The 12,535-nt window shown below is 36.9% G+C and overlaps 1 protein-coding gene across 1 annotated transcript; it reads left to right on the forward strand.

Annotated features, from left to right (window-relative positions):
- The first annotated feature begins 6,331 nt into the window (after nucleotides 1–6,331).
- Nucleotides 6,332–12,308, forward strand: LOC109080404 (zinc finger CCCH domain-containing protein 15). The gene is made up of 10 exons (XM_019095470.2): nucleotides 6,332–6,530; nucleotides 7,195–7,296; nucleotides 7,398–7,509; nucleotides 9,519–9,671; nucleotides 9,889–9,980; nucleotides 10,062–10,247; nucleotides 10,341–10,487; nucleotides 10,810–10,920; nucleotides 11,098–11,230; nucleotides 11,704–12,308. The coding sequence occupies exons 1-10, from the start codon at nucleotides 6,456–6,458 to the stop codon at nucleotides 11,889–11,891; spliced, it is 1,299 nt and encodes a 432-aa protein (XP_018951015.1). The 5' UTR covers nucleotides 6,332–6,455; the 3' UTR covers nucleotides 11,892–12,308.
- Nucleotides 12,309–12,535: the final 227 nt, after the last annotated feature.

Below are 12,535 nucleotides of genomic sequence, written 5' to 3' on the forward strand. Positions count from 1 at the left end.
TTTTTTCAAGCACATTTACCCAATTCCAAATAACACATCAATCTTAATAAATACTATACATTTGTTATTTAATCATTAGTGAGTGATATATAATTGTCCTTGAAGGCTGGAAGTGAAAAACTCCTATATTTCAGGAGTCCTGAATTATTAGGCATGTTTTTCTTGCCATACATTGGGTCATAGAGCTCATTGTAGCGGTTGCTCAGGTGTTGAAATAGATTTGTTATACATTATAAAGGTGCACACGTGCTCCGTCTGCCAGTGTGTATACAGTATGTGTATGCAGTCAGAAGCAGCACCGAGAGCGCGTTATTGTAACGGGGCGAAAGCACATTAAATAATGCGTGAGCGCCAATCTTTCTGTTCTCACGCAGATGTCCTTGCTTTGTCACAAAACCAGACACGCGGTGCTCAGATACACGCTGCTCACCAACGCCGGAGAGAATGCGAGCACTTAAATCGCGTCTCTTTCTGCTCAAACTGTGTGTCCTGTGGACTCACAACTCTCTCTATGCTCATGCGCTAGATATACATTCTTTTCGCACCTTTCAATTTCTAACCTTTTCTGTTCACATCTTTTACCGTGTGCAGTTGTGAACGCTCTGATCCATTAAAATGGGCTCGGAAAAAAAAAAAAAAGCATTACAGACAGAGTGTGTGAACCTGGAGTTACGTAGGCATATGCCCCGCTCTATTTAGGCACGCTTCATTCTGACCGGTTCAGATAGCAACACCAAACGTGCAGTGTGTAATACCTATCATGGCCACCACCAGATGGCGTTATAGGATTACTTTTAAATAATTATTGTAGAAACGTGTATAGAGCATTTAAAAATCATTTATAAAATCTTTCAAACGAAACATAATATGTATTTTAAAAAGTTCATGAATTTTAACTGGTAATATAGTTTTTATATAATCATTTCACAAATGTTTTATAGCTCATTAAAATTGCTTTTTAAAAATGGTTATAGATCATGAAAAGTGTTGGGCCAACATTTATGATAAGCTCTCTTGGTTTACATAAGTAAAGCATTAACTAACATGAATAACAATGAAAAATCTATTTTTCAGATCATTTATTAATCTTTTTTTATGCTAGTTAATCCTATCATGAAAAATATTTCAATGTTCATGTTATTTCACAGTACATAAAACTAATCTTAAAAAAAAATATAAAATAAAAAATTCACCAAAAAATAATGAATTAAAACATCCAAACTAAACTTTAATTAACAATTTATATATAGGTTATAGTTCTCGCCTTGGAGCGTCTGTCAGAACGCAGGCATTGTTTGAGAGAAAGGACCACAGGTGCTTAGTAGGTTATAGTTCTCGCCTTGGAGCGTCTGTCAGAACGCAGGACAGGAGGCAGGAATCAGTTTTGAACAGTTTTACTGAACTTTCTTCAGCAGCACAGACATCCATTAGACAGCAACGTTGCCACACTTTACCAATGTAGGTACAAAGTTGGATACAGCCGTTGGCACTCAGCTTAGGTTTATGGAGAGGGTAGATTTAAATCATAATCATAAGCATGTTGGTTGTGTGTGTGGCTGCAAATCTAAACAAAACAGTAATCAATATTACTTAAAGCATAATTATTGATATTGATTAGCTAAGCATCATGTCTAGCACAATACAACAGCTTAACCAGGCTGAATCATAACTTATAAGTCACAATTTCTTCACTTATTAATTTGTACATAACAAATGAGTAAGGTATGTGTTTCAATAATCCAAGAGCAACACTTCAATCTCTAACAAACAACGTGCATGACACAGTTTACAATGACGTTCATCCTATACTAACAACATGGCATGACTCATCAATTCTATCGAGTGGATGTATTACCCAAATACTCGATTATTTCTAGATATTCACATATATAATAAATCTTAAACAAATGATGAAAAAGTAGAGACTCACTTTTCTCAAATGGACGCACACACTTATTAATAATTAACCCCCAACACTGCATCGCGACTTCAGGAACAGTTTTTCCTGTGGCGCAGCTGTTATTGTCATGTGCAATCACTTCCAGCACATCTACTAATAGCCAACTAGAATTATATATGCACATATAACACATACTTGCCTGGTCATAAAGCACATGCATGAGATCATTTCGTAAATCCTCTGGTAACTCCGGTGAGAATGTTGACGAGAACAAGGATGGAGATCATTCTGTCAGGCTTATTGGAGTTAGAAATGGCAGACTTGACATGTTTTACAACGGATGGTGACTGCTTGAAATAAGTGTTCTTCCATTGTTAACCGTGGGACCTGCAAAGAAACGCGTGCAGCCATCATTGCGTTGCATAAAAAATGGCCTTCACAGGCAAGGGATATTGGGGCTAATAAGATTGACCTAAATCAACAATTTCTAAGATTTCATCAAGGAACTTCAAGGAATAGTGAGGTTCAATCTGGGTAAAGGATAAGGCTTCAGGGTGTCCAAGAAGTCCAGCAAGCGCCAGGATCGTCTCCTAAAAGAGGATTCAGCTGCGGGCGTCGGAGGCCATCGCGAGTGCAGAGCTTGCTCAGGAAATGCCAGAAGCAGGCAGTGTGTGTAGCGCATCTGCCTGCAAGCAGGATGATGGCATGGAAGACTTTTGGAAAGCCTGGCCTGGCGTTGTCAAGAAGAGGGCAGGCAAAGACAGCCACTTCTCTCCAAACCAAAAAAACCATCAGGGGACAGATGACGTCTCTGCAGAAAAGTATAGTGAAGGACTTGCTGAGGACCTGGGCTTTTAAATTCATATTCTACGCGGAAGGCCCCTTTCCGATTGTTTGGGGCATGCTGAGAAAAAGGCTTGTCCGGAGCAGCAAAGGGAGAGCGTACCATCCTTCCTGTTGTAATGCCAACAGTAAAGCATCACTGACGACAATTGTTTCAATTTTTTTGTGGTTTTGGGGGGTGCTTCTCCTCCCTAAGGCAGTGGGCCTCAATCACAATTCTCCCAAACCAAAACAATCGCCATGCATAAAGAATGGTACAAAAACACCCTCCAGCGCAGTGCACTTCTTCAAAACCAACAACAGTTTGGTGAAGAACAATGCATTTTCCGGCACGCAATCATTTTTATTAGGGCTTGATGAATACTACAGTGAATTCAACAGGTGATTGAACATTAAACTAAAATCATTTTTATTAGGGCTTGATGAATAACTTAAATTCGCTTCTTGATGTATGGTAATACTCAGTCCCTAGGTAATTTCAGTTTCCAACAAATTTGAATAGCCAGCATTAAATGAGCATTTAACCTAAATCATACAATGAATGACATTGTTCTTTTGTGTTCCGCTACTCTGCACTTTACTTGGTCACACCGGCAGTGTGTGTGCTGATAAATATTGCAGAAGGTTTTGTGGGTAATTGCGCACTGTGCTGAGCCAGGAGGACATTGCAGAAGGCTTTGGATAATTTATTGTGCCATAAAGGCAGCATGAGTGATTTTCTCTAGTATTTATTACCCCCCACCCAATGAATTGCCAAACTATTTCATTCAGTTTATAGCTTTATGCTAATGTGCGAAAATCAAATTAAGTTGAGTTTATTTATTTGATTTTAAGTTGGTTCACTTTGTGATTTATTTGACATTTGAACAAATGGTGTATGATGGATAGCTAATAGCATCTGACACTTGGACATTAAATACTAGGAATTCCTCAATAAATGTAAAAGGCTATAAGCAGCTCTAGAAGTTTGAATGTCTTTGTATTACACATCAACAAAATGTTATTATTAAAAACAAAATAGACTCTGATTGACTTTTTTGCTGTATGATTCTGGTCTTATTGTGAACACCTTATTCACTTTATACTTTCATCAAACAATATTTCTTTGAATATAGAGTTTCACCCTAAAATACATCACTGAAGAAAAATGGGTGATGAACATTTCATGTTATTTTTTTATTTATTGTTTTCATGTTAAAAATATTATTTTCTTGTAAAGTTGTAAATAAAATAAAGACTATATTGGAGTATGTTTTTCAAGAAAATACAATTCTTCTTTTTACTTCAAAATTATAATTACTAATCCATACCAATACTTACTAACCTTCACCAATTTATCAGCTTCTGTTAATCATACTCATACGGTTGTGTGTGTTACGTTTCTGACCATAGACTCTTATATTTTCTAAATTATAATTCCTTTTATATTTAAAGTTACTGTGTATGTGTTATATATGTGTGTGTTTCATTAATCAAACTAACAAATAGACAACAATCAACAAAATATCATATATGTGTGTGTATGTGTGTGTAGTCAGCCAAGCACTTTGTCTCATTAATTTAAGGCACTGTTGGACATCAATCTAGGAAATATAATAAAGTTAATAAAATAACTGGAGTGTACAGAGAAACATCTGTTGGTTTGAAAAATGAAATTAATAGCAATTTGTCTATTGCCAATAAATATGTAAATATGTTAATACAATGATTATTAGTATCTACAAACTTTCCAAAACACATTCTTATAAAAATAAATAGGCTGACCGCCCCCTAGATTACATTAATGATATTTAGAAACTCTACTATAAAATAACATACCAAACCTACATAACTAAACACTGGTCGAACGTAGACATTTAAATTTATCTTGATGATTAACACTTAAGACTGAAAAATAATAATCTGGCTTTTGTTAGGTAAAGACATTATAAAAGACTGAAAGAGTAATTTAAGTTATTTAGAAAGGACATGTGGACATTTTGATTCGAAAAAATTAAAATATGAATAAACCTCTGGAATATTTCTAAACAAATTAACACTTCAAAATTGAAAATGGTGGTAACAGCAGGATGCTGTCTGTGTGAAATAAAAATTCTGTGGCAAAATATTAAAGAACAAAAAAAAGTTATAAAAAAAAGCTTAAATAAAAACATTTTTAAAACTATAAAACAAATGATAACAGTCCAGAAAAAACCCATTCATACATTTAACCACCACTTAATATAATGGATGAGCAGATTTATTTCTGTAGCTGCGATTTCCATTGATACTCAAGTGTGTGTTTATCTCACCTCTCCCTGTTGGATTTCTCACAGCGAGGAGTGTGGCAACAGACTACCATCATCTGCTGAATCGGCAGAATAATAATGTAATGCAAAAGGTGCGACAGTCTATACGAGCTGCTCAGCACAAGACTTCAGCTTTGATTAGACTGTGTAAAAAAAAAAAAAAGCCAATATAAACAGACTCAACAAGTCTAAAAAAATAAATGCTCAGTGTTCAGACAGACATATAAGAGAAAGATTCAATAGAAAAGTGTTTTATATAAGACTTCTCTCTCGAAGCACCTTCAGTATTTCCTCAAGGCTCAAACACTAGAGTCTGTGTGAATATCTGAAGTACTGTTTAGACTATCAGCTACTTATTCTTCTAAAGCACCTGAGGCCAAGTTGACTAATACAAGACTCATCATCTCGCCTCTCTATTTGCTTTAGACAGGAGGATCTGATATGCAGCTGGAGGAGAAAGTGCAGTTGCTTGTACAAACTGCCAGAGTTAATGATGGCTACTTACACCAGGGTGTCCATTTGTGATTAGACACTATTCATCACACAGACAAGGGGAACACATCTGGTCTGATGTTGATAAATCAAATCAGCTCCTAATGATAATGCTGGAGGGACCTCTCCATCTAGTTAATCTCACAGAAACCTCTCTCCATCCCATAAATGACATTACTTTTAATCATACATGTTGCATACAAGCATCCCGCTCAGGTCAGTGATTTGGATGCCCATATAAATGTGGAAATGCTGAGTTTCTTTAAAGCTCAGCATGTTTAAATTAGATCTCAGTTCTTATATTCCCATATTCTTCTTAAAAAAGGGCGGGCGATGGGGGGGTCATCATTTTCATAGTTGTAAATGATACAAATATTACTGTAGTATGTTTTACAAGAAAATACTGTTTCAGTTTTTCTGTTTAAAAATGTCATTGTTAATTTAATGTGCTTCTTGCCATTTCCTTCTAATTGTGAAAACTGTTTCTACACAGCTTTTTTCCCCTGTATAATAGATTTTATACTGTTTGCTACATTATAAAAAAATAAAAACAAAGATATTGGACTGTGTTTTACAAGAACATACTAATTCAGTTTTTCTACTTCAAATATATTCTACTATAAATATATATAGTCAATATTTAATTTCTATGAGGCCGATCATTAAAAAAACAAAACAGGAAAAGAAAAAGAAAAGTCATTGGAAGTAGTCAACTAGTAGGATAGTAATGGTCCACAGTTCATAAAAAAAAAACTTTCATCAGCAGCGCGCTAGATGGCGATGTTGTACCACGTGCGCTCACGTCATGCGCGCGCGGACCTCCCAGAATGCATTGCGGCTGCTAGTGCGGTTAGCCTGCGCTGACCTGTGAACATCGGCGTTTTACACACGGCGTCAGGTTTTCTTCAGTTTTATAGTTTGTCTTAAGCGATATGCCTCCGAAAAAGCCAGCTCCAGCTGGAGGAAATAAGAAGACCCAAGAGAAGAAAAAAGAGAAGATCATTGAGGTGAGATTTGCGGCGTTTTAGCACTCATGCAGCACGTTGAACTCTGGGCCTTGTGCTCTCATTCACTCACTAGCGCCTTTTAGAAGAACCTAATGACATATAAAGCCTAAAACGAATGGAATAACATGGATAAGCCGTCATATATTTGTGTAATAGGGTTAGACTAAACTGTCAGACTATTATTGTCAACGTAGTGGTGAGTAAAGATGAAATGATGATGTGAAATGAGCCTAAGTCTACTGCTAGTCTGCCACATTCAGGTTGTGTCTTAAAACGTAGTGAGCTGTACATCTAGACAGTATTTTTAGGTATCATAGGGTTCGTTTGAACGTTTGATTTCAATGTGTTAAGATGGTTACCAGTTTGAGTGCTCATTAGGAGCCACAGCCCTAGTGACTTGGCAATAGTTTTTTTTTTTTTTTTTATCTACGTTGTGTTATTAGGCAGCCTTTTGAGTACCTGAATATACCTTTGAGCTGTGTGTGTGTATATTCATCATGCAGAGATAGAACAATTGGCTTGCTTGAAACAGTATGGCTTTTAATGCTGCCCTTATTTTGTAAGCATCATATGCAGTCTGATTATGTAATCTATTTGTTTTAGTATGGGCCGTTTTTAAAGTAATGATGTCATTGTTACTGTGAATTTGAATTGTTTCTGGCAGGATAAAACATTTGGACTGAAAAATAAAAAGGGAGCTAAACAACAGAAGTTTATCAAAGCTGTGACACAGCAGGTCAAGTATGGACAGCAGAATCCACGGCAGGTAATGACTATAATGCAGATTTTAGTTTGTGTGTGTTTTTATTCATTTTTATTCCCAAACCAGTGCTCCAAAATTCTGCATGTGTTTTGTTTTATTTGTAGGTTGCTGCTGCTGAAGCTGAAAAGAACAAAAAGAAGGATGACAAGAAGAAGGAGTTGAACGAGTTGAATGAGCTCTTTAAGCCAGTGGTGGCAGCTCAGAAAGTCAGCAAAGGTAACTGGTCCATCAAATGACAGACAAAACTTTATTTGAAACATTTCTCTGACTCTTGCACCTTAAAGATATCCACCCCAAAATGGAAATTTTTGTCATTAATCACTTAGCCCCATGTCGTTGCAATCCCGTAAAAGCTTCGTTCGTCTCAGGAACACAATTTAAGACATTTTGGTTGAAAACCGGGAGGCTTGTGACTGTCCCATATGGTGCGTTCAAGTCCTCCTGGGAAGTTCGTACGTACGAGGAGGGAAGTCGTGCTGATGACGTGAGGTGCATTCAAGTCAGTTTCGTCGGAGCAAGATGGCGCTGTACCTTCTTTTAATGAATAGCAAGAAATTATAGCAAGGTTTAATAACTCTGCTTATAGAAAAATGCTAAACGGAGAGATAAAAAAAATGTTAAAGCCATGTGCAATGTTGCGAATCAAACCATTTCTCATCTAAAGGTGCACAAATGTTAGGATTTTTTAGTTGTAATTCATTAACTTGCTGCTTATAACAAGATTAATGATGATCATGATAAATGACAGTTTATAGACTAGTAAACATTGAAATTCAATTAAAATTTCCCGTCAACTACAGACGTTGCATCCATTGATTCCGCCATGTTAATCACTGGCACGCCCCCAACTCATACAGATCGGGGCTTAAAGAAAATCCTGAGCTCCCCACTGGTATTTACGATATTGTGGTGGCATTCATGTGCATTCAACTTGTAAATACGATCGATACGAGATGACTTGAACGCACCAATAGACTGCCAAATAAATAACCGTGTCAAGGTCCAGAAAAGTATGAAAGACATCGTCAGAATAGTCCATCTGCCATCAGTGACTCAACCGTAACGTTATGAAGCGACAAGAATACTTTTTATACACAAAAAAAAACAAAAATAAAGACTTTAAAGAATTCAAGAATTTGTCTCCTCTGTTTCTCCCCACATCACTGTAGCGCCATTTTGGAAAACACCTGCTGAACACAAACTGCATATGCTCTTCTGTGTCAGCCAGTGTACAGTGTACAGTGATGTGGGGAGAGACAGAGGAGACAAATTCTTGAATAAAGTTATTTTTGTTTTCTTCTCGTACAAAAAGTATTCTCGTCGCTTCATAACGTTACAGTTGAATCACTGATGACAGATGGAGTATTCTGACGATGTCTTTCTTTTCTGGACCTTGACACTGTTATTTATTTGGCAGTCTTTGGGACAGTCACAGGCCTCTCGGTTTTCATCAAAAATATCTTAAATTGTGTTCTGAAGATGAAATAGCTTTTACAGGTTTGGAACAACATGGGGGTAAGTGATTAATGACAAAATTTTCATTTTGGGGATGGAGTATTCCTTTAAATCTAATCATTGGTGCATTTTCCAAAAACATTGTTAACCAGCTTTGGTATTAATAAACAAAGTTTAACGATTCAGTGTTTTTTCAAAACCAAAGTTTGCAAACAGCATCGCAACAGCTGACAGCTTTTGACCTGTGGTTAGAAGCATAGATTCTTGTTAGTATGACATGTAGACCATGCTCTTGAAGCTAGCATGCAGTACAGTCTATACCTTTCTAGTTTGTCAAGAGAATAAAAGCACAGGTTTTGAAGAGTGCGCATGTGCAAATGGGCTTCTTTACCCAGGGGAACACCAGAGTATGATGTAAGAGGGAATCGGTGATTAAATCAAACACCTGTAAATAAAACAAAACAATGGAGAACAAAAATAGTAAGGTAATGTCGTCTTATTTACAACAATAATCTGGCATTAATTTGATTTCAAACTGATTAATTAGCAGAAGTTATTACTCCATCACCTGGATTGCGGGATTGTTGTATGGGAAATGCACCCAAGTGCAACTGTATATTTTATGGCCTACTCTGTGTGTAATTTTTGTCCTAGCTTGGTTTATGTAGCTCAGTGAGGAGTAAGACTGTTCTGCTTTGGAATGATCAATGCTCTTCTGTTCTATTCTTTGATCATCTTCATGATTTTTCTGTTATTCTGTTTCATTTCAGGTGTTGATCCCAAGTCTGTGCTGTGTGCTTTCTTTAAGCAAGGCCAGTGTACCAAAGGTGATAAGTGTAAATTCTCTCATGACCTTACCTTGGAGAGGAAATGTGAGAAAAGAAGCTTGTATGTGGATGGCAGAGATGAAGATCTGGAGAAAGGTGAGTCATACATATTTAGCATGATATTATGTACATTAAAACATTTGAAAACAAATAATTCATCACGTAATGCCACGGTTTCCATTCTATTCTGGAATTGACATTACTGGAACTATTGCTTCTGTTTTTGGTTGTTGGACTTAATATCAAATATTTTAAAAATGTTGGTTTCCTTTGATGTAATTATTTGAATTTGTTTGATTTTTGGTTATTGCAGACACCATGGATACTTGGGATGAAAAGAAACTTGAGGAGGTGGTGAACAAGAAACATGGAGAAGCTGAAAAGAAGAAAGCAAAGACCCAAATTGTACGCTCTGGCAGTTTACACTCAAATTGACTTTTTGTATTATTTGTAATCATAGAAGTTAATAAATAGTCTTTATTTTAAGTGTGCAAGTATTTCCTTGATGCTATCGAAAACAACAAATACGGCTGGTTTTGGGTTTGTCCTGGTGGAGGTGACAACTGTATGTACCGTCACGCTCTTCCTGTGGGCTTCGTTCTGAAGAAAGACAAAAAGAAAGAAGAGAAGAATGAGGAGGAAATCTCGCTGGAGGATTTGATAGAGACTGAGGTCAGAAGGGTGTTGCAGAACATGATTGTGAAGTAACACTGTCATCATTTTTCTATCAGAATTGTTGTAATTATCATCTGTTCATTATTGTAGCGCTGTGCTCTTGGAGCAAATGTCACCCGAATTACTCTGGAAACATTCTTGGCCTGGAAGAAAAGGAAAAAGCAAGAGAAACTGGCTAAAGCAGAGCAGGACATGGAGAGAAAGAAAGCTGACTTCAAAGCTGGCAGAGCATATGGGGTGAGTGAAAATCTTGATACTGATATTCCTGCTTGCCTAAACAATTAAAGTAATGACCTCAACATAAAAAAGATGTTGATGTTTTTTAAAAAGGATGACTTACTCTGAAAATGTATTGTACATTAAAAATCTTTTTTTTTGCTCTGAATGAAATGGGTATTTTGACGGTGATGCTGTGGTTTGACCAGAGGGTGGCAGTAAAGCTTGTGCTCTTTTATCCTCTGGTCACTGTTGTTTTACTGTGTCCTGGTTCTTCAAGACTCTTTCATGCTGTCATCTGTTGTGTTAAATGAAACTCATCTCATGGTTTCATATCCTCCAGGTCAGTGGAAGAGAAGTGTTTGAGTTCAGACCTGAGCTTGTTGACGATGACGATGAGGAGGCTGATGATACTAAATATTCTGAAGATGATGACACTGAGGTTTCTAACGGGGTGAGAAAAAAATATATATATATTTTTATTTTTTAGCAGAATGCAACACCACCCCATATAAGCTATAAAATAATTTTAGATAAAAACAATGGACTTAATCTAAACTTTATCTTGTGGTGTTTAATATTTGTGTTGCATTGCAAGTCGTTTAGAATTGTTAACTGATTGTCTTTCCAGATGGAGGACACAGAGGAGGTTCAGGACATTGACATTGCTAGATTTATCCCTAAAGAAGTGGATTATGCAGGTATAACGGTGGCATCAGCAGACCGGTTTACTGCCAAAGCTCCTACAACAAATGACACGGATGGTGAGATGCTTCTGAATATCTTCCCTCATATGATGTTTCATTTCCTATGCTAATTTGAGAGAGCAGTGTCGGTGTAGTTTTGCGTTTGAAAAGGCAAGCAGTGAGGTGTAGAATGACAAAACAAAAAGAAAGACATGAAATATCTTTTACCTAGATGAAATAACTTTTACAAACACATCAAATATAAACCGATCCAAAAAAACAATAAAACAACCACTATTAGCATTTAACATTCAACTGTAACTATTTATTTACAATTTAAATTGAACTTTTTTAACCTCCCAGTTAACTTCCAGATCACAATTTCAGAACCACTCCTTTATAGTAGTCTGTTTTATAGTGCTTAAACCTTCACCACCTCTTTATCTTAAATTAGTGTAATAACTCACAATCAGGTAACAGTTATCCATAAATGTCATTCTGATACTTCATGCTTCCTTCTGACATCGTTGACCTCGGTTTTGTCTCTGCAGACAATAAATTGAGCGAGGCATCAGGCGGAGCTGTGGAGAACGGAGAGCTTGACCAGGACCAGACGCTGGAGGATGGAGAAACCAATGAGGAGGAGTCAGAGGCGGTGCCAGTAGATGAGAACCTCTTCACCGGGGAGGATCTAGACGAACTGGAGGAGGAGCTCAACACACTGGACCTGGACGAGTGAAGACTGGGACTGTTACATCATTCATGAACTACACATGGCTTGATGTGAAAGACAATATTTTCACAAATAGCTACCACCAGAATTGCCATGTCAGAAACCGCTCTGCCTGCAACATGCACCCTCATCACTTGATGTCCTGGGACGCTACAGAAGAGACGGGAGTAGATGTGGCTCTTGTTCTCTCTCTGATGTAATTTTTTTGTGCCCTTTTTCCATTTTTTTAAATTGCAGTCTACCCCAAAAGCACAGTCAGGTGAGGGTTTGGTTCTTCAGCAGGAACATACTCCAAAATTTATTTATGAGGCTGTTGATTATTTGATATTTCTGCATTCTCTTTTGAAAGATTTGATTAAATGATTTTTGTAAGGATATGCGTATAAATTAATCCAGCATAAATCATTTTAAAACATTCAAGCACTATTGGAGTCTGGTTTCCTCTTCTCTGCTGTTGAAATGTTACTTTAATGAAAACAAAGGTTCAGTTGATCGGGATCATCTCAGTTTTTAACTTGTAACCAACTGCATGCCTGTATCAGGATCAGAATGTAAAGGCTGACATTTCAAGTGTTCAATAATCCGTTGATCAGATTGAGGTGTTGAATGTGAAGTCACCTGGACACAAAAAAAAAAATTGGATGACATCA

The sequence above is a fragment of the Cyprinus carpio genome, chromosome A9 (assembly GCF_018340385.1).
Source record: "Cyprinus carpio isolate SPL01 chromosome A9, ASM1834038v1, whole genome shotgun sequence".
Lineage (NCBI taxonomy): Eukaryota > Metazoa > Chordata > Actinopteri > Cypriniformes > Cyprinidae > Cyprinus > Cyprinus carpio.